General features: G+C 37.3%; 1 protein-coding gene across 7 annotated transcripts in view; it reads right to left on the bottom strand.

Annotated features, from left to right (window-relative positions):
• The window catches only part of JAM2 (junctional adhesion molecule 2), a 131,787-nt gene that overhangs the window by 60,882 nt on the left and 47,783 nt on the right, over positions 1 to 23,122 (bottom strand). For 6 of the 7 annotated variants that reach the window (XM_069062962.1, XM_069062965.1, XM_069062966.1 and 3 more), the window contains exons 3-5: positions 16,552 to 16,659; positions 4,412 to 4,564; positions 2,396 to 2,598 (exon numbers count right to left, since the gene is read on the bottom strand). In XM_069062962.1, coding sequence (XP_068919063.1) covers positions 2,396 to 2,598; positions 4,412 to 4,564; positions 16,552 to 16,659 — 464 coding nt within the window. The remainder of the gene's footprint in view (positions 1 to 2,395; positions 2,599 to 4,411; positions 4,565 to 16,551; positions 16,660 to 23,122) is intronic. The other variant, XM_069062964.1, reaches the window with a different exon arrangement.

Below are 23,122 nucleotides of genomic sequence, written 5' to 3'. Positions count from 1 at the left end.
TCCAATGGCAGTTGCTTCCTTCTGACTCAGAGAAATTGTTTATACTTTGTAAAAAGATAATAAACTATTAACAAAGACCCCTCATGGCAACTGACTCTGATTGGTTAACAAGTAATGAGAGAGAATGAATATTATAATGAGGTGGACCTATTCTAATAAGAGGCTGGGGGGACTTGACTCAGATCATGTCATTTACTTCCAAATCACCCCAGCCTAGGGCAATTTAATCAAAGAATTTTTTTCCACCCAAACCTTAGTAGAACACAATGGGAAGGAATTCACTTGGATAAGATGGTCTAGGTGGGGTAAATTTTTGGCAGAGGTCAGTAAAGTCATTTAGAAGCTAGGCTTCAAACAAGGAAAATCTGACAGGGAAAAAGCCTGGATCTCTCCCATAATTGGTTATTAATAATAATTTCTTTCACAATATAAATTAGAAAAAAATAACAAAATGGTATTCATTCCTAATTGTGAGAAGTAGTGAGAAGAAAGTCACTGTACACATATTAATCATATACTCCAAGCTTTACAAAACATGCATTGCCTCTTTTGCCTATTATTTAATTTGTTGTTGTTGTTTAGTTGTGTCCAACTCTTTGTGGCCTCATTTGGGATTTTCTTAGCAAAGCTACTGGAGTGGTTTGCCATTTCCTTCTCCAGTTCATTTTCGGGTTAAGTGACTTGCCCAGGGTCACAGAGCTATCTGAGCAAACTGATCTAATCACAGAGCAATCTGAGGTTGGATTTGAACTCAGGTCTTTCTGACTCCAAGCCCTGTGCACTATCTACTATACCATCTAGCTGCCCTCCTATTATTTAATTATATAATAAATTTATCTTTGGGTCATTCCTTTGACATCATAAGATCTTTCAAGGACAGAAGCTATCCATGGAAAATCTATTTACATGCTTTTGTGTTCTATCACCTGCTTTGAGAAAAAATAAATTGAAAAAGTAAATATAGCAAGGTATGACAGCAGTTCAGCATGAGAACTGTTGGACCTGCTGACTGCCCCTGCTGACTCTTGAAAGTGATGAGGGCAAGATCTCAGTAAGGAGCATCCTTTTAGTATGCTTTAGCCTTTAACAGATTAAGGATCCAAAATGTAGTTTCTAATTATAAATATACATTTTGTGAAAAGAAATGCTGAATTTTTTAAAGGATTTAATATTTTTGCTTTTGAATTTTAAAATAATAATGATTTTTAAAATTTCATATTCTGTGGAAGACAGATATTTAAAATTTGTATTTAATGTCACTCTAAAAAAGTGAACTTTAAGTCTGATGTTCCTTCCTACCTCTCAGAAAATGTCACCTAATGTGGAAATGAAACAAGTTTACTAACAGATTACTTTCAAGTATATTGTTTACTTTTAGATCACCTAGAGATTCACATAAACTTTATTCTTATAATGGTCAATTCCCATATGTACTTCAAAAGCAGATTAGTCATATATTATAGATAAATCTGAATTATTTCTAAAGGATATTAGCAGCACAGGTAATACAATAGGACAAGTAGTTTGTGACATTCATTGCTTGGGCAGTGAATGATCATAATATCTTTGAGGATATTCAGGTATTTGCTTGGTGACTAATAAGGGAGACTTTGCACAGCCCTCCCTCATTTAAATCCAATTCACTTGCAATCCATGGCATCACCTTCCCGGTCCTCTTTGAGAACGAAGGACAAACAACAACAATAAGGGAGTTTATGTTTTCTGTATTTTTACAGATAGGGAATAGGACAGCAGAAGAAGCTTGTTACCCACCCCCTTGAAATTCCCACCATAAGAATTTGTAGACCCCACCCCAACCTATCCTATGCTCAGCTTTTGATACATGTCTTTATACACTCTTTCGATACACTCTTCGATACACTCTTTCGATACACTCTTCACCACAGCAGGCCTCCTCCTCATTCTTGCTCATTTGTGTCTATCTCTGTATCGAGCTCCTGTTACATTTTCCCTACTGTCCCTCCTACTGTCAGTAACAGCAATCCGGGAAACAGACTCCTTTTTTCTCCATAATTTTAGCTCTCACATTTTTAATATTCATTCATTTTTTGAAGTGTGTGATGAGGACAAAACTAGGGCTGGAACTGTGAAACTGATAGGAAATTCCTGGTATGGAAAAATCTCTCCACCAAGGCAAGTTTGTAATACCTCTGCAACTAAGTCTTAAGAAAGTTTCCTAGGTGCAACAAGAAGTTAAGTGACTTCCTTTTGGCCCAACAGTTATTATGTGTCAAAGGGTGAGACTTGAACTCCCATCTTCCTGACCCCAAGGTTGGCCTTCTGTCCACTAAGCTATGTAAATGGTTAGTACATAATAATTAATAGATTTGTATTGTTGTAAGTATTTTAATAATTAGAAACCAAATAATCTTACCAGAGTTCCAGTTTTTTTATTCATTGTGTAAGAGATGTTGGTGATTTTATGGCCACTTTTGGGATTTTCTAGTAAATGGACACCATTCTTGAACCAAGTATACTCAGGAGCTGGAAAACCTTCCTTATCTTGACATTTTAGTTCCACTACAGTTCCACTCAGAGCAGAGCTGGGGACTTCACATAATGGAACACCAGGTGCCACTAAATAATAGATGACATATGGTATTAATTTTTATATGATAAATGAAAATTTTGATTGCCAGGCAAAAATATACATGTCTGTAACATGTATTGGTTTTTCAAGAGGGTCCCACCATCTAATGGTTCTATGCTCTTAGGTAGTGTTTTATACTTTATAAGCTGTAAAGAACCATATAAATATGAGTTAATATTGTTATTATCATTATCCAGACAAAAATATCAAGGCCAATGGGGAGCTGGTCCCAGCCCGCTTAGAAGACATCTAGGAAGCTAGGCGGATTAGCTTCATTGGGTTGAGATGTTCAGATCTAATCTAGGACCTGGGGATTACAGACTAGATGATTAGCCTTAGCTAAGATTTAAAACCTACTTCAAGCTAAAAGAAAACCCCAGAACTGACCAGACCTCCTGATGGACCTCTAGCTAAGGATCCACCTAGAGCAAAGGCTCATCTGAGTCAGTTACATGATTTCTCAGTGCCCCAGACAACTAAGTCTAAGACTAGGAAGTGCAGGTCTACACTGGTAATAACAATGATAGAATTTATATAGCACTTAAAGGTTTGAAAAACTCTTTACATATATTATCTTGTTTAACTCTAATAACAACCCTATGAAGTAGGTACTATTCATTGTTATTATCTTTTTACAGATGTGGAATTGAAGCCAAGATAAAGGTTTTAAATGACTTGCCCACAACAATGTATTTAAGTGCATAAACAACCACACAGCTAGTAAGTACTAGAGGTGGGATTTATAAAGAGGTCTAGTCCTTCACTAAGAATTCCCTCTACTGATGAAATGATGGGTTCTGTCAAAAACAAACAAGAGAGTAATATAATATTAGAGCACCAAAAAGCAATAGGGATATCATTTAGGCAAACACTATCATTTCACCTAGTGAAGAATATGACTCGTTCAAGGTCTAATCTTCTCAACTATATCACAGTGATTCTCCTGGCATGTCCTCCATCACTTTTGCCTTATAATTGTGCCACATTGTTGGATGAGATGAGTTTATTTTATCCAATGCCAAATGATGGAAAAAGTACTGGACTGAATTAGGAAAGGCTGACACTAATCCCAGCTCTGCCACAAAATTTTGTGTGATCTAGGTTATACAGTGCTTCTTAAATTGTGGATTGCAACCCCATATAGGGTCATGAAAAATCTGGCAACAGCAAAAGGTTTTTGAACATGTAATGACCAAAAATTAATTCAGAACCAAATGAACAATGAATCTGAGGTGTATCCAGCAGCACTTGCCCATGTTACATCATGCAACTTCATTGCAGCCTTGATTCTGAACACAAAGCATGTGCACTTTGTACTGCATATGCCCTCAGGTCACGCAACACCAAAGAACACTGCCAGAAAAGTAGAAAAATTTTAAGAAGCTCAGAAATGGACACATTATCTTTCTGGACCTCTAACCAAGCATTTTTAGCCTTATTTTCACCTTAGACCCCTTTGGCAGTCTAATTAAGCCAAACCCCTTTTCAGAATAATGTATTTAAGTGCATAAAATATAATGAACAATATTACACAGGAAACCAATTAAATTGAAAAATTATTATCAACATGTCAGAAAAACACACATACACACAAGCTCATGAACCCTAGATTAAAAATTTCTGTGCCAACCCTTAAAACCTATAGTTCCTTCTTAATTTACCATTATTTCACCTTCCATAACATTTTACATAGGAATGGGGGATAAAGAGTTAATATGATTAAAATTTTTTTAAAAAGAATTCATAGGAACATACTCATATATTAGAATACTATTAGATAAAAAAAAATTCATTCTTTACCTAATACTTCCAGAGTAATTATATCCTCTTCAAGGTTTTGGCCTTGGTCAGATGGTACACTAACTTCACAGCGATACTGTCCAGCATCCTTTCTAGTCACATTTTTAATTCTGATGCTGAAATTGAGCATCTCAGCTCGATTCTTGAAATCACCTTTAAACAAAAAGAAATGTTAATTTCATAAAAATAGAAGATACTTAAAATTAAATAACAAATACACTGTCAAAATACTTATAATTTTTAATAAATTGGAATAAGAAAAGCTATATATGTTTAATAAATCCTTTAAAATTCTATTTTGTTTTTTTTCTGGAAAACATTTTATTGTAGGTGGAATGGAACACAGCTGGACATAGTAAGTTAGATGATTCCGATTTTGTTGGCAACATTTAAAGCATCATAGTCTGGAGCAAGACAGACATAGGCCTTCTCTCCATCAGGCCAGATCAGTGTGTTAACCTTGGTCATGATGATGTCATACAGCTTCTTTACAGCCTGCTTGATCTGATGCTGTTGGCCTTGATGTCCACAATGAAGACTAGGGTGTTGTTATCTTCATTCTTCTTCACAGCAGACTTAGGGGTCAAAGGAAACTTAATGATGGCATAGTGATCAAGCTTGTTTCTCCAAGGGAACTTTTCCTAGGGTATTTGGGCTGCTTTTGAAGTCTTAGTGTCTTGGGTCACCAGAAGGTGGGGGATGTTTGGATCTTCTTTTTGTGGCTATGGACACCCTTCAGCACTGCCTTCTTGGCCTTCAAAGCCTTGGGCTTGGCTTCTGTCTTGGGGGGGACAACAGCTTCCTTCTTTGCCTTCGGCACCATCTTCCAATTTATTTTTAGTTCCAAATTCTTTCCCTCTTTCCTCCTCCTCCTCTACCATTGAAGAAAGCAAGAAAAACAAAACCCATAAAATGTATAGTCATATAAAGCAAATTCCCACATTGGACATGTCCAAAAAGAAAAAAGAAGGGGAGAGGAGATATGTTAAAATCTGCATTCTGAATTTATCAGCTCTCTGTCAGATGGTGGCTATTATGTTTCCTGATCGGTCTTTTGGAATTCTTATTGATCATTAAGTTAATCAGAGTTACAAAGTCTTTCAAAGTTAATTTTCTTTATAATGTTGTTATTGTGTAAATCTTTCTCCTAGTTCTGCTTACTTCACTTTGCATCAGTTCACACAAATCTTCCCAGGTTTTTCTGAAACCATTCCTTTCATAATTGCTTACAGCATAACAGTACGCCATTACATTCATATACCATAACTTGTTTTTTAAAGTATATTTTAACTTATTTCATGAAATATTTCCCAATTAAATATAAAAAATTTCAACATTAACTTTTTATAATTTTGAATTCCAAATTCCTTCCCTCCCTCCTAACCTTCCACTACTCTTTGAGAAAGCAAGTAATATATTGATTACACATGTTAAGTCATGTAAAACATATTTCCATACTCTCATTTTGAAAAATAAAATACATACCCCCTGCCCAATAAAGAAAGTTTAAAAAAGTATTCTTCGAGCTGCACTCAGAGTTTATCAATTCTCTCCCTGGAGATAGATAATACTTTTCATTATATCTCCTTTGGAACTATCTTGAATCATTGCCTTAATAAGAATAGCTAAGTAATATGATGTTCTTCTGGTTCTGCTCACTTCATATTGCATCAGTTCATATAAGTCTTCCTAGGCTTTTCTAAAATCATTCTGCTTGTCATTTCTAGCACAGTAGTGTTCCATCACAACCATATACCACAACTTGTTCGACCATTCCTCAATTAATAGTCATCCCCTCAGTTTCTAATTCTTTATCATAACAAAAGAACTGCCAGAAATATGTTTATAGATATGGGTCCTTTTCCTCTTTCTTTGAACTGTTTGTGGATAGAGACCTAGTAGCAGTATCATTGAGTAAAAGAATTTAAACAGTTTAATAGCTTTCTCATAATAATTTCAAATTGTTTTCCTGAGTGGTTGGATTAGTTCATAGCTCCACCACCAGTGTATTAAAGTAGATGTTTTCCCACTACCCCTCCAGCATTTGTCATTTCCTTTTGTTGGCAATATAACCAACCTGATGGTTATAAGATGAGTTGTTTCCATTTTAATTTCTCTAATTATTGATGATTTAAAGAATTTTTAAAATACTGATATCTTTACTTTCTTCCTCTGAAAACTATCTGTTTATATCTTTTGTCCATTGGAGAATGATTCTTTTTCTTGTAAATTTTGCCCAGTTCCCCATATATCTTAAAAATAAGGCCTTTATCAGAGAACCTTACTGCAAAGATTTCCCCCCAATATCCAGCTTCTCTTTTAATTTTAGCTTCTTTGGTTTTGTATGTGAAAAACTTCTTAATTTTATGTAATCAAAATGGTCAATTTTACCTCCTATGAATCTTTGTGTATCTTGTTTGAACTCTTCCTCTATCCATAGATCTCTCAGGTGATTTCTTCCTTGGTCCTTTAATTTGTCTATAATGTTATCCTTTATGAATCAACCATGTACTCAAGCTGAGCTTATCTTGGTAGATGATCCAAGATGTTTGTCTATACCTAGTTCCTGTCAGATTATTTTTAAGTTTTCCAACTAGTTTCTAGTTTTTGTTGAATAGTGAGCTCTTGCTCCAGTAGCTCTGAACTTTGGTTTATCAAACACTAAGTTATTGTGCTTATTTGAATCTCTATATTATGTACTGAATATGTTTGATTCAATCTCTCTTTTTCTTACCCAGTGCCAAACATTTTTTTGAGGATTAGAACTTTGTAGTATAGTTTAAGATCATGATCCTTTCTTTCCCATATTTTACATTGATTCTTTTGATATTCTTGACCTATGTTCTTCCAAATGCATTTGATTATTTTTATTTTATAGTATTTACTTATATTACTTTATATATTACATGATATATCATTTAATTATATTATTTAACATTTTTTTCTAGCTTTATAAAGTAATCCTTTGGTAGTTTGTTATAGAAATGAATAAGTAAATTAATTTAGGTAGCATTGTCACTTTTATTATATTGGCTTGGCCTATATATGAGCAATTAATATTTCACCAGATCTGCCTTTATTTGTGTATAAAATGTTTGATAATTGTATTTATATAGTTCGCACGAGTCTTGGCAGGTAGACTTCCAAGTATTTTATTCTGTGTGTAGTTATTTTAAAATAAATTTCTTTTTCCTGTGTCTTACTCTTTGATTGTGTTGATAGTATATAGAAATAGTGATATTTTGTTTGAGTTTATTTTATATCCTACAACTTAGAGGTTGCCAATTCCTTCAATTAGTTAATTCTCTAGGGCTGTTTAAGTAAACCATCATATAATATGCAGAAAGTGATAGTTTTGGCCAAAAAGCAAAAAAAAAAAAGTGACAGTTCTGTTTCCTTTTTGACTATGCTCATTTCTTTTTCTTGTCTTACTGCTATATCTAGCTTTTGTAGTACAATTTTGAACAGTAATGCTAATGATGAACATCTTTCCCTCTCCTGATTTTATTGGAAAAGCTTCAAGCTCATGGTTGAAGCTCGTTGGTTTTAGAAACTACTTATTGTTTTAAGGAAAGTTCCACTTATTCCTATGCTTTCCATTTTTAAAAACAAGAATACATGTTGTATTTTATCAAAAGCTTTTTTTTTTGCATCTATTGATATAATCATATGATTTTGTTGGTCTTGTTATTAATGTGGTCAATCATGTTTATAGTTTACTTAATATTGAACCAACCTTGCATTCCTGCTATAACTGTACCCTGGTCATGGTGGTATATTGCTGTAATCTCCTTGCTAATATTTTGTTTAAAATTTTTGTATCAATATTCACTATGGAAACTGGTCTCCAGTTTTTGTTTTCTGTTTTGACTCTCCTGCTTTAAGTATGAAGACCTTGTTTATGTCAGAGAAGAAATTTGCTAGGATCCCTTATTTACAATTTAAGTTATTTTGGAATTAGTTATTCTTTGTTTGGCAAGATTTTCTAGTAAATCTATCTGGTCCTAGGATTTTTTCTTTTCAAATTCATTTGTGACTTGTTCAGTTCTTTTTTCTTTTATAAGGGGGTGATTTCATTTGGACAATTTACACTTTTGTAAATATTTATTGATTTAATTTAGAATGTTTTTTTAATTAATTAATTAATTAATTTTTAAGCAATTGGGGTTAAGTAACTTGCTCAAGGTCAAGGTTATTTCTGGGTGTGGTGCTGACTATCTGAGCCCGGGATTCGATCTCCAGGTCATCCCAACACTGGAGCCAGTGCTCTTACTCACTGAGCCACCTGGCTGCCCCTAAGCAATTGGGGTTAAGTAACTTGCTCAGGGTTACACAACCAGGTGTTTCTGGGTAGGTGCTAAGTGTCTGAGCCTGGGATTCGATCTCCAGGTCATCCTGACACTGGAGCCGGTGCTCTTACTCGCTGTGCCACCTGGCCGCCCCTAGAATGTTAATTTTATTAACATATAGTTAGAAGAAAAGGCACCTAGAAATAGGCTTTATTTCTTCTCTATTGGCTGTAAAATCATCTTTTTCATTTTTTATACCGTTAATTTGTTTTTTTCTCTCTTTTTCTTAAATTAGCTAATGGCTCATTTTTATCAGTTTTTCCCCCTAAAAACTAGATCCTACTTTTATTTATTTCACATAAAAATCTTTACACTGTTCATTAGATGAAAATTTGTGAAAGGTAAAAGTTTTTGAGGCCTAGTCTGTTTTCAGACCAAGCTGTATCCTCCCTTCCCCCTGTTGTTTGTTGTTTAAGCAGTCAGCCTGGAGGTACCTTTGTGTCTTTTATCATATCATATTCCAAGTTCTTTGCTTCTTTAAAGTGGTGCCTGCTAAGGCTTTATTATTCTGACTGTGACTCCTTTTTACTTGAATTCTTCTTTCTGCCTTCCTTGCAGTGATTTTTCCTTGGCCAGGGAGCTCTGGGTTTTGGATACAATATTCCTGGGAGCCATCTTCTTCTTTCTTCTTCTCCTTCTCCTTCCTCTTCTCCGTTCCTTCTCCTTCACCTCCTTCTTCTTCTCCTCCTCCTCCCTCTCTACCTTCTTTTGATTTTATCTGCCCTCTGGTTTGAAGATATCCATGCAGTTTCCTTTTAAGATTTCTTGAAATATGATGTCTAGGCTCTTTTCTTGTTGATGGCTTTCAGGTAGTCCAATGCTTCTTAAATTATCTCTCTTTAATCTGTTTTCTAACATATGTAATGTAATTATACATGTATAGCCTATATCAGACTGCAACTTAGAATCTTATAAAAGTGAATGTTGTAAACTAAAAATAATAAATGAATTCAAAGAAAAAAATCTGTTTTCTAGGTCAGTTGTTTTTCCTATGAGATATTTCACATCTTTTTTTTTCAGACTTTTAACCGTGCTTCATTATTTCCTGATGTCTCATGGTGACATTAATTTTAATTGCCAATTCTAATTTTCTTTTAGTTTATTTGATTGTTTATTTTTAAACATTCTCTTTTTAAATTTTGAATCCCAGATTCTCCCTTTCCCTCCCACCCTTCCTCCACTCACTGAGAAGGCAAACAATATATCAATTATACAGGTGAAATAATGCAAAACATATTTTCATATTAGCCATTTCACAAAAAAAAAAACAAAAACAAAAACAAAATAGAGAAAGTGAGAAATTTATGCTTAAGTTTGCACTGAGAGTTTTTTTTTATCATGAGGCCTTTGGATTTGTTTTGGATCACAGTGTTAATCCAAGTAGCTAACCCTTTCACAGTTGATCATCATTACAACATTGCTGTTACTGTGCACAATGATCTCCTGGTTCTTTTCACTTCGTATTAGTTGATATAATTCTTCCCAGGTTTTTTTTCTTTTTCTGTAACCACCCCTCCCCCCGTTGTCATTTCTTATAGCATGAAAGTATTCCATCACAAATCATATGCCACAAGTTGCTCAGCCACTCCCCAACTGATGATTATCCCTTCAATTTCCAATTCTTTGCCACCAAAAAAGAGCTGCTATAAATATTTTTGTACCTATAGGTCGTTTTGCTTTGTCTTTGATCTCTTTAGGGTATGACCTAGTAGTGGTACTGTTAAATCAAAGCATAGTTTGATAGCTTTTTGGGCATAGTTCCAGATCGTTCTCCAGAATGGTTGAAACAGTTCACTACTTCACCAAAAATTCATCAACATACTTACTTTTGCACATCTCCTCCAGCATTTGTCATTTCTGATAGGTACGAGATGGTGCCTTAGAGTTGATTTAATTTGTAGTTCTCTAATCAATAGTTATTAAGAGCATTCTAGATGAGTATATATAACTTTGATTTTTTCTGAAAATTACCTGTTCATATCCTTGACCATTTATCATTTGAGCGATGGCTCTTATTTTTAGAAATTTGATTCAGTTCTCTACATATTTGAGAAATGAGGCCTTTATCAGAGAAATTTGCTATAAATTTTTTTATATTTATTATCTATAGTACTTTTTTTTTGGAGGACAATTGGGGTTAAGTGACTTGCCCAATGTCACAGGGCTAGTAAGTGTTAAGTGTCTGAGGTCAGATTTGAACTCAGGTCCTCCTGACTCCAGGGCTGGTGCTCTATTCACTGCGCTACCTAGCTGCCCCCTCTATAGCACTTTTAAACAAAATTTAGTTTCCTTGGAAACTTTCTCTTTCTTGGAAATTTTCTCTTTCAATTAGATCAATTTTTGCTTTTGCTTTGTCTGGGATCATTATTGCTACCCCTGCCCTTTTTGCTTCAGCTGAAAGCAAAATAAACTCTGCTCCAGCCCTTCTTTTTAACTCTGTGTGTCTCTTTCTGTTCCAAGTGTGTCTCCTGTACACAACATATTGTTGGATTCTAGTTTCCAATCCATTTTGCTATCTGCTTCCCTTCTATGTTTAGCTCATCCCATTCACATTCACAGTATGATCACTAATGATGCATTTCCCTCCAAACCATTTTCCTATATTTATTTGCCTCTCTCTTTTTATCCAATTCTTCCTCCAAAGACTCTCTGCTTCTGATCACTGCTTCCCCCAATCTACCCCCACCTTTAACATCTCTCCCATATCTCTTAATCCTGTCTCCTATTTTCCTACTGGGTAAGATAGATTTCTATACCCAACTGAATGTATGTATGTGTTTATGTAGGCATTTTTTTCCCTCCTTGAACCAATTCTGATGACAGTGAGGTTCAAGCATTGCCTGCTACCTTTCCCCAGTCTTTCCCTCCCCTCTTCCTTATGTGCCTCCTTTATATGAGAATATCTGCCCCATTATACCTTTCTCTTTCCTCTTCTCCCAGTGCATACCTCTTTCTCAACCTTACCTTCTCTTTTTTGTTTTTGGACGTCACTCCAACATAATCAATTCATAATGCCCTCTGTCTATGCAGACTCCTTCTAACTGCCCTAATAATAATCAAGGTCTTAAGTAATGAATGCATCATCTTCTCATTTAGGAACATAAACAGTTGGAGTAAATGTAAACACTGGAGTTGCAATGAATCTCTTATGATTATAAACTCTTTCATGTTTATCTTTTTGTGCTTCAATTATGTCTTCTGCTTGAATGTCAAATTTTCTATTCAGCATTGGTCTTTTCATCAGGAATGCTTGGATATTCTCTATTTCATTAAATATCCATTTTCCCCCAGAAGGATTATACTCAATTTTGCTGGGTAGGTTATTCTTTGTTGTAATCAGCTCCTCTGCCCTCTAGAATACTGTATTCTAAGCCCCCCACTCCTTTAACATGTAAGCTGCTAAATCTTGTGTGATCTTGACTGGTGCTCCATGACATCTGAATTGTTTCTTTCTGGCCACTTACAACATTTTCTCCATGACCTGGGAGCTCTGGAATTTGGCTATAATATTCCTGGGAGTTTTCATTTTGGGATCTCTTTCAGGATGTATATTCTTTCCATTTCTGTTCTCTGGATTGAAAATATTAGGTCAATTTTCCTTTATAATTTCTTAGTAGGCTCTTTTTTTAGTCCAATAAGTCTTAAGTTCTCTCCTCAATCTATTTTTCATGTCAGTTGTTTTTTAAGAATGATCTATTTCATATTTTTTTTATTTTTTTCCAGTCTTTTGACTTTTATTGTGTCTTGATGTCTCTTGCAGTCATTAGCTTCCAGTTGCCCAATTCAAATTTTTAAGAAATTATTTTCCTCAGTGAACTTTTGTACCTTTTTTTAATTGGCATATCTGTGTTTTAAGAAGTTCTTTCCTTCCGTGAATTTCTGGTTTTTAAGGTGTTATTTTCCTCAGTGGGTTTTTTTTTGGGGGGGGTGCCTCTTTTATCAACTCTATTTCCATCATTTTCTTCCATCATTTTCATTTCTTTTTCCAATTTTTCCTCTCCCACTCTTATCTCTTTCTTTAACTTTTCTATGAATTCTTTCTGGCCTTAGGTTTAATTAGCTTTTTCTTTAAAGCTTTGCTTGTAACTGCTCTCACAATGTCTTCTTTTAAGTTTATGTCTTGGTCTTCTCACCATGTAGTAGTTTTTATGGTCAAGTTATTTTTTGTTGTTTCATCATTTTCCCAGCTCATTTATTAAATTTGAATTTTATGTTTTTAAGTTGATCTTTGCTCACCTAGTGGTGGGGAGGCCCTGTCCCAAGCTTCAGGCTTTTTTATGCTGCTATTTTCAGACCTAGTTCTGGGGTATCTGCAAATTTTTGGTGCTTCCAAGGTGGTGTGACCCTCGGTATGGTTACTACTCACCTTGTCTGAGCTGTGGCCTTTACCCAGAAATGCCCCCTGCTCTCCTGTAGCTGCAAATAAAAGTGCTCCTTTTGGTCCTTAATCTATGACCAGATACCCTGACCTCCTGTAGCTGCAAGTACTAGTGTTCTCCTTGGCTCTGGAACTGTGACCTAGGCCCTTGCTCCCTTGTGACTGATCACAAGCATTTCTCTCCATATTGAACATGCAACCCAGAATTGCTTACAGGCAATGGAGTTGCCAATTAGAGGTGGCTGGTCCCTCTGTCAGCAAGTGTTCCTTTGTATCTCTTTCTGACCATTTGTCCAACCCCCCTCATCATCTCTGGTCTGAGAGCTCCCAAAGCTGCTGTTGTTACTGCTTCTACTGGCATGTTTGCCTTCAAGGTCCACCACCCATCCTGGTGTTACAGGCACCTCCAGTAGACCTCCTCTGTTATCTTAGGCTTGAAAAATGTCTCCTTCTGACCTTTTGTTGGCTTTGCTGCTCCAAAATTTGAGTTGAGGCATTGTTTTAAAGTTGTTTAGAGGGGAATATTTAGCTAGTACAGAAGGATTCCAGTCTTGTAATGGCAAGCAAAATAGGATTTTTTGCCCTTTTCTGGATTGAGTTTTAGCTAATCAAGTGCTTTTGAGCCTTGCCTTTGATTGTATCAAAAGTCTTTGATTGGAAACGGTATATATTGTATGGGTCTAAAGGAGTTTGAAGATCATCCCTGACCTTAATAGGCTGAAGGGAATTTGAAGATCTTCCCTGCCCTTAATAGGTTGAACATAATCACATGGGAGCCCATGGGGGGAGGAGCTTTCAAAAAAATGTGGAACAGGAAGGAGCAGATAAGAGCACAAGCAGAACCGGGAGCAGGCAGAACTGAGAGAGAGAATGTTTGCAATGCTGGTGCTCCATTTGTTGGTCTGTATTACTTTCTTAGACAGAAGTCCTGTCTGTTGTTCTGTATTGGTTTCTCAGAGAGAAGTGAACTGATATGATAGTGCTGGTAATGTGTGTAAATATTGTTGTAGCTCTGTTAAGCTTTGTTTTCCTAGAAAAAGAAACTGTGAAGAGCTTGGAGTGGTGCAGTGCCTGTGAGCTGAGATACGGAACAGGAGCAGAGAGCTGCCTACATGTGAATCCTGACAAGAGTTGGGAGTGGTCAGTCGGTAGAGAAGGAGCTGTGGGGTTTGGAATTCAGCCTCCAGTTAAGATGAAAGAGGACTTTACTTTAGATACTCTGTATTGACTGATGACTTTTGTAACTTACTGTGACCTAGGGGTGGATGATGTTTGTACTTTCTGCTACCCCTTAAAGATGACTATAAAATATACCAAATGACATGTTTTGTTTAAGACTAAGTGGCTACCTTAGTAACAAGTTATGTTATGTTGTCATGAATGTTATGCTTTAGTTTCTTGAATGTTATGCTTTAGTTTATTATTGAATAAATAGAGAGTTCATTATACTTTGCAATTAGACCCTTAAAGTTATTCATAGCAACAGTCCTCAGGAGAGCTGCTGTGGTTGGTATTATACCTTTATTCCATCATCTTGGCCCCCAACCCCCCCAATTCTAATTTTCATGAAGTTATTTTCTTCATTAATCTTTTCCCATACTGTTAATTCTCTTTTCATATATTTCTTCCCTAGCTTTTACTTCTTTTCCTATTTTTTTCTTCTACTATTCTCATTTTCTCATTTGGTTTTTATCACCTTTTTTTTTAAAAACTTCTTTTTAAAAAACCTTGTTTGCTTTAACTCTTCTAACACTTCTTGCTGGACTTGTGTCCAAGCTTCATATTTCTTTGAGTGAGGCTTTGCTTCTAGATATTTTTGAGTTATTTTCTTCAGTATTTGTATCTTGAGCTTCTATCTAGTCACAATAGCTCTCCATGGTGGGTTTCTTTTTATGTTTGCTCATTCTCCTAGTTCATTTTTTGACTTCTGACTTTATGTTAGTACTGGCTCTGCATACTTCTGGGGGAGGGAATGTCTGGCATGAGCTTCTGTGTTCATGTCCTTCTCCATTCACAACTCGGGCTGAGTGCCTATAGGTTTTCAATACTTCCAAATTGGTTGTGATCTCCTGTGATGTCTGTTTACTGCTTTCATAGTTGGAATTCTACAAGTTCCTGGCCCATTATTGTGTCTTTCTGATAGTCCCTGATTGGAAGTTCCATTAGACCCACTGCTGGATTCAGTCACTATTGGCCTATTTCAGAAATCTGAACCACAGGTTCCTCTTTGATGTGAGACTGATATCCTGGTAATTTCACTTCAGATTTACACATTGGCTAAAGCCTAGAATTTAGTCACAGTTCTGTTCCTGGCTCAGAGCCACAAAGCAACATTTCCAGAATTTCTTCTTTGCTTAGTACATAGCTAAGGCTCATGTTAATGACAACCTCTGTATCTCTAACCTGGGGAATCTCTATGATCTCTTTCTGCTCTGGTGCCCTCTCTTGGCTCTTTCAGTCACAGAGGCCTGAAATGCTCCACATATGCTCTTGACCAGACTTTGTCCTCAATTTCCTCAGACCTCTTTGCTTTGCCTCCTTCAGCAGCCCTCATCTGGAAAAAAAGACTCCTTGTGATGTTTTCTAGGTTTTCCTTATCAGAATTCAATCAGGCATATGTTCTAGATTGTTGTAGAAAAGAGTTTGTGGAGAGTGAGGATGCATTACTTCCTTTTATTCCACCATGTTTCATTTTTATGAAGCTTTTATACATTTCTCCCATTAAAGATTCTCTAGTGCCTCATTATGCCATATGAGTCTTCTTAAAGACACTTAAAATTTGTCCCCAGGTGAAAATTTGAAGTAGCTTTGTCCCTCCTAGTCATAGTCTTGGAGAGTTTGGTTTGAAAGGTGGAGCAGCAGAAATATAATATTTGCTTGGCCTTCCATATCAATAACAGTTAGCATTTTTATACTACTTAAAAGTTTATAAAGAACTTTGCAAATATTATCTTATTTGATCCTTAGAGCAATCCTAGGATATACATACTATTATTATTCCCATTGACATATGTACTTATTTTAAACCTTGGGCATTGTCACCAATGCAGTAGATTTCATGTAATAATAAGGAACAGAAATTATATCATTATTGCTGAATAATGTTTCCCTATTGAAAAATTATATTCTACTAGCTTCTCAGTGAATCACAAAGCTTTAAACCAGTTGTAAATGGTATTTTTTGTGCAACTAAGGACTCAAACGAAAAAGGGAGATTTAGAGACACAGGTAATTAATTTTATTCCTACATATCATATGTTTATATCCATTACCTTCAGTGCCTCATTGAAATTTCTCTCACGTTTTGGAAAACCAGTTGTGCCCTTTTTTATTTATCAACTGGAAAACTATGCACTATATACAGTGCTTCATCATTTCCCCTCCCAATAACCCACAAGTCTATAACTTCTTACCTTGAAAAGTTTGCTGATAATAGACAAAGGAGACGCTGGGTCCAAGTTTCTTCCATTCTAATCTTGAAGGAGATGTTTTCCTTTGGTACTTACAGGATAAAATTGCTTCTAGGAAAAGGAGATACAATCAATATTTTCTCACTATCCCTGTGATAGATTCTACTTTTCTTACTAACAGGTGAACTCTCCCTTTGTATTTTGTATTCCTAATTTGCACTTGACATCTTGGTTGGGTCCTCAGAGTGCAGTTACTGCTTTGGATTCAATGGGCAATCACATAGGTGGCTACTTCAGTTATTGAACCCCCAATGGTGTGTTTCCTATTAACAAACAGACAAAACAGCTTCCAGCTAAGAACAGAGACAGGCAATGCAGCTTGCATTTACTCCAGAAGAAAATACTAACAAGCCTAAAAATAGCACCAGACCAAAGCATGAACAAGAAATACAATGACAAACTGTGGAGGGGTGGAGTCAAGATGGCAGAGTAAAAGCAGGAACTTGCTTGAACTCCCACCCCAACTACCTCCAATACCTATTTAAAAAGGACTCTAAACAAATTTTAGAGCTACAGAACCTACAAAATGACAGAGAGAAACAAATCCCCTGCTGATGGCAGCCTGGCAGGCCAACAGGAAGGGTATATCACACCACACTGGGAGATGAACACAGTTCTGCATGAGCTGCACCAGCCCAAACTGGCTAGAGCAGACTTCAGGAGAGTGAGTCACTGGCAGCTGTGGCAGTTTCCAGATTTCTCAACCCATAAATTCTAAAGAGAAAGTAAAAGGTCAGTAGGGAATTCTGTTGGAACTGGGTGAGAGAAGGGTGTAGTCCATTCCCTGCCTCTGGGGTGACAGAGGTGTGCCACAGTGAATACTGCTGCTGTGTGGTTGCCTCTGGAGTTCCTGGCCGTTGTAGGGGGGAACCAAGCAACCTTTCAGAGGGTAATTGCTCTTGCTATGAACTGCTTGGATCTGGGTCGTAGTCTTGGGTGGTAGTCCTGGGGTGAGGAATACTAGCATGTACCTTCCTCATAGCTCTGACAGCGGCTGCTCAAAACCCCAGAAATCTGGACACAGATCCACAAAATCTGGAAACAAAGTTCTACCATGGCAAAGACCTCAAAAGTCAAGTAATTGGCTGGCAAGATGAGCAAACAGAGGAAACGCAATCAGACCATATGATTCTCATATAGAATCTTTTTTTGGGGGGACAAAAAGGAACAAAACATGGAAACAGAAGAAGACAACAAAGTCAAAACTCCTGCAACAAAAGACTCCAAGAAAAATATGAATTGGTTGCAGACCATGGAGGAGCTCAAGAAGGATTTTGAAAATCAAGTAAGAGGGGGGTGGCTAGGTGGCGCAGTGTATAGAGCACCAGCCCTGGAGTCAGGAGAAGCTGAGTTCAAATCTGGCCTCAGACACTTAACACAAAAAACTAGTCATGTGATCTTGGTCAAGTCACTTAACCCCAATTGCCCTCCAAAAAGCAAAAAAAACAAAAACAAGAAACAAAACTATATGGGGCAGCCAGGTAGCACAGCGAGTAAGAGTGCCGGCTCTAGTGTTGAGATGACCTGGGGGATCGATTCCCAGGCTCAGACACTTAGCACCCACCCAGAAACACCTGGCCACGTAACCTTGAGCAAGTTATTTAACCCCAATTGCTTAGGGGCGGCCAGGTGGCTCAGCGAGTAAGAGCACCAGCTCCAGTGTTGGGATGACCTGGGGATCAAATCTGGGCTCAGATACTTAGCACCACACCCAGAAATAACTGGCCATGTAACCCTGAGCAAGTTACTTAACCCTGATTGCTTAAAAAAAAAAAAAAGAACTTCAAAAATCAAGTAAGAGAAGTGAAGGGAAAATTGGGAAGAGAAATGAGAATGATGCAAGAAAATCATGAAAAGCAAGTCAACAGCATTCTAAAGGAGACCTCCAAAAATACTGAAGAAAATATCACCTTAAAAATAGACTATGGGGTGGCTAGGTGGCGCTGTGAGTAAGAGCGCCGGCCCCGGAGTCAGGAGGACCCGGGATTGGTTCCGGCCTCAGATACTTAACATTTACACAAAATAACTGGCCGTGTAACCTTGGGCAAGTTACTTAACTCCAATTGCTTTTTAAAAAAAAAATAGACTAACACAAATGGCAAAAGAGGTCCAAAAAGCCAATGAGGGGAAGGATACCTTAAAAACATGAATTGGTCAGATGGAAAAGGAATTTCAAAAACTCACTGAAGAGAATAATTACTTCAAAGTTAGATTGGAGGACAGCTAGGTAGTGCAGTGAGTAAAGTGTTGGCCCCAGAGTCAGGAGGACCCGAGTTTGGTTCTGGCCTCAGACACTTAACACCCACACACTCATAAAAAAAAAAAAAAAAACTAGCCATATAACCTTGGGCAAGTTACTTAAACCCAATTGCCCTCCAAAAGGCAAAAAAAAAAAAAAAAGATTGGAGCAAATGGAAGCTGATGATTCTATGAGAAATCAAGACACTATAAAACAGATCCAAAGAAATGAAAACATAGAATGCAAAGTGAAATATCTTATTGGAAAAACCACTGACCTGGAAAATAGATCCAGGAGAAATAATTTAAAAATTCTGGACTACCAGAAAGCCATGATCCAAAAAAGAGGTTAGAAATCATCTTTCAAGAAACTCTCAAGGAAAATTGCCCTGATATTCTAGAACCAGAGGACAAAATGGAAATCGAAAGAATTCGCTAATACCCTCTTGAAAAAGATCCCAAAAAGAAAACTCCTAGGAGAAACGGTCGTGGCTTTATCAACTCTAGAAGTCATCCAAAAACCACAGGCAATAGAAAAGTCAATCTGCCAGGAGAAAAAAAAAAATCTATCCAAACAAGACAGAAGCCTCCCACCACAATCAGAGATACCTATATTCGATGCTCTGTATTCAGAAGCAAATAATAAATAAGATAGTGTAATGTTTGGTTTTTTTGCAGCGAGGAAGGCAGGGCAATTGGGGTTAAGTGACTTGCCCAAGTTCATACAGCTAATAAGTGTTAAGTGACTGAGGTCGAATTTGAGCTTAGGTCCTCCTGACTCCAGGGCTGGTGCTCTATTCACTGGGCCACCTAGCCTCCCTGACAGTGCAATGTTAATGGGATTTAAGATCTTCCCTGCCCATTAAGAGGCCTCATGAGGAGTCCATTAAGGGAAGCTTGCTTAGAGGAGGCTTGCTTGTAGGAAGACTTTCATACCTTTTGTAATTTCTAATTAGGCACTGAGGAGGGTTGTGATACCTTTTGGCTCTGAGAAGAGTGTGTGTGTGTGTGTGTGCGTGTGTGTGTGTGTGTACTCTGAGTTGGTATTTTATTTTGGGGGCTCACTTATGAGAAGGATCTTGTGATTCCCTGGTTGAGATTCTGAGTGGCTGTAGGTTCAGAGCTCTCTACCTGCTCAAATGTAAAGGCTCCTTTGATCCAGGGATGTATGTAAAGTGTATAGTTGATTCAGGCAGTCAGAGCCCTGTCTATTGGTCTTTATTTCTCTACTTGTATTTTCTCTGAAGTTCAGGGTGCTGACTTTTCCCCTGAACTAATGAATGTAATTGTTGACTCCTTAACCAGCTATCTTTCTTAGTGAAGCAGATCTAAGAACCTGTGCTAGCAGCCATCCTGGGTACGCCAGTGTGATTGTTGCTACAGGGAGTTCCCACAAAAAAGATCTAGTACGGTTGTAAAATTATAATGTGGCTGTCTGAAGTGATTAGACACAGCAGAGACCAGTTTGACTATCATTTGGATAGGAACACTCCAACCCTGGGACTCTGAGACACCTTGAAATCTGTCCTGAGATTCTACAGAGGGCCCTGAAGAACCAGCATGCTATACCACAAAAATCCAGGAGAACCTAAAATGAACAGTATTCTTTTTTGTGTGTGTGCATTTTTTTGGAGGGCAGTTGGGGTTAACTGACTTGCCTAAGGTCACATGGCTAGTTTTTGTGTTAAGTGTCTGAGACCAGATTTGAACTCAGGTCCTCCTGACTCCAGGGCCGGTGCTCTATTCAATGCACCACCTAGCCACCCCTTGAACAGTATTCTTAACAGAGTGTAGAGGTATGGGAGCCCAGATGATCTGAGATAAGAAGAAGCTGAAATGTATATGAAGATTTGCTGATCATAGCGCTAGCACAAACTTCAGTTCAGGAACTAAGGCTAACTATATAAACAGAAGTAACAGACCAGAGATAGAGATACGCAAAAGTCTAACTTAGAAGAAGATACTATTTCCACAACTGCAAGAAAAGACTCCAAGCAAAATATAGATTGTCCATAAGGATTACATGACTATCTAGAATAAATTAAACAAGAGATTTAAAAAAAAAATGAATTAAAGTTCTAGAGGAAAGAACTGGAAAAGAATAGTTTAAAATAGAAAGTGGTGAACTTAACCCAAGTAATAGACTCTTTAAAAATTTATAATAGACTGTTTTACCTGGTTTTCCCATCCCCCGACCTCAGCTCTCCTTCAGGGAAATGAACAGAGGGCCAGTCAGTTCCACCCCCAGTCAACCCACCTCCACAGAGGTGGGCAGGCTTCTGGGCCAGGGAGACTTGCGGGAATTTCGAGGTGTGTACTGACCAATCACTGTTCTTGGCCTCTGCAAGTTTCTGCTTGCCTAATACCTAACCATTGGCCATGTGGCATCCCTTTAAAAGCCAACACATTGTCTGAGCAGACTCACTGTTCTATTTGGGCCTGACCCGGAAGAGTCCTGTGGAAAATAAAATCCACTTACAGATTTTACTCTCAGGGGTCTCTTGTCTCACTCCTTTCAGCACAACAAGACCAAAGAGAAATCAATGACTCCACAAAGCAGCAAGAAATAGTAAAACAAATTTATAGTAATGGAAAAAAATATTTAAATCAACTAATCTGGAAATCAATTCAAGGAGAAAGAGACTACACATTTTCTCCAATCCCCATAACCTCTTAAACTGCTTTACAGCAGAAATTATGCACCAAAATTAAAGTGACTTCAGCTGTTTCCATGGTCTAGGAAACTTAGAATCCAATAGAAGCTTAAAAAAAAGCCCAGAAAACTGAAAAAAACCCAAACTCCCCCAAAACTTGATGATCTATCCTGCAAATATGAGCTTAACCACACAGGATAAAATATGGACCTTAAAAAATAGTATTTAAAAAAATGTTTGAAACCTTTTTAGCAAGAAAACCAGAATTGAAGAGATTATTTGCCTATTTTTTTGTGTGTGATTTTTTGGAGGGCAGTTGGGGTTAAGTGACTTGCCCAAGGTCACACAGCTAGTAAGTATTAAGTGTCTGAGGCGGGATTTGAACTCAGGTCCTGACTCCAGGGCCAGTGCTCTAATCACTGTACCACCTAACCGCCCCTAGATTATTTGCCTTTTGAACACCCCAAACTTCAGAAAGGCAGGATGAGTGAGTAAATGCATTAAAAACAATAACAGCAAGAGTGACCACAGGGATCAATAAGAGACTTCTTTCTAGATGTATATAAGGAGAAAAGGCAGAAATCTGGTAGAAGTAACAATGAATAAGAAGATACAGGGTATTATGGAAAGAACCCAGTGACTACTGACCCACAGATGAATCTTTTTTCTGTGTGTGTGGGAATACATTCCAACATGGGAAGGTATGTAAGGCAGGGAGGGAAGCAGGGGGATAAAGAGGAGTGAGTCAAATTTTGCTAGGGTCAAATAAAGGGGTAACTATGAAAGGAAGGTAACTTCTGTGTATGGGGAAAAAGAACCTGTGGAGGAATGGGTGAGGAGGGGGTTCCAGTGATGATTTCTCCTTGTTGTTGTTCATCTTTGTTGTCAAAGAAGACCAATGACATCATGAGGGTGATGTCTTGACCTGCACTTCAATTTGATATAATTGAGGTAGAGCTGAAGAAAGTCCTTGGTCTCACAGGCTCCTCTAGACATCTAAGTTCAGTGGCAAGACAAAGGTCAAGACCTCTGGGGATAGCTCAGGATGAAGTGGGTGACCTTGGCCTTTCTAAAATTAAGGTTGTTCCCAGGTCTTAATTGTCTGGGGCTATGCCCATTCAATGACTAAGGACTAGGTAAAAGTTGAAACAAAAGGTGGCTCAATTTAGCCATCACAAAGATATCAATCTGGGAGGGCAAGACTCTCAAGTTTATGACCAGAACAGAAAACAATTGCTATTTATACTCATTATAACCCATTAAAACCTAAACAATGAGGCACAGAGGTTTGGGTTGGGGCTACTATTGGCCAACCAAAAAAAGCCAAAGTGATTTGAGTTTAAAGGCTTAGTCAAATAGTTCCATTTAAAACAAATAGTTCCATTTAAGACACAAAGCTAGGTGTCCCAGTGAATAGAGCATCAGCCCTGGAGTCAGAAGGACCTGAGTTCAAATTTGGCCTCTGACACTTAACACAATAAACTAGCTGTGTGACCTTGGGCAAGTCACTTAACCCCAGTTGCCCTCCAAAAAAAAAAAAAGCAAAAAACACAATGGGCCCTTTTTTTTTTAAAGCATATCTTCTCAGAGCTATATTTTAAGAAAAAAAAAAAACAACGAAA

The sequence above is a fragment of the Petaurus breviceps genome, unplaced genomic scaffold, assembly GCF_028583685.1.
Source record: "Petaurus breviceps papuanus isolate PSGF00001 unplaced genomic scaffold, PetGlider_PUasm1.0 90515, whole genome shotgun sequence".
In the NCBI taxonomy this organism is placed as follows: domain Eukaryota; kingdom Metazoa; phylum Chordata; class Mammalia; order Diprotodontia; family Petauridae; genus Petaurus; species Petaurus breviceps.
Note: the sequence above shows the minus strand (reverse complement) of the source record. Positions and strands in the feature narration are given on the sequence as shown.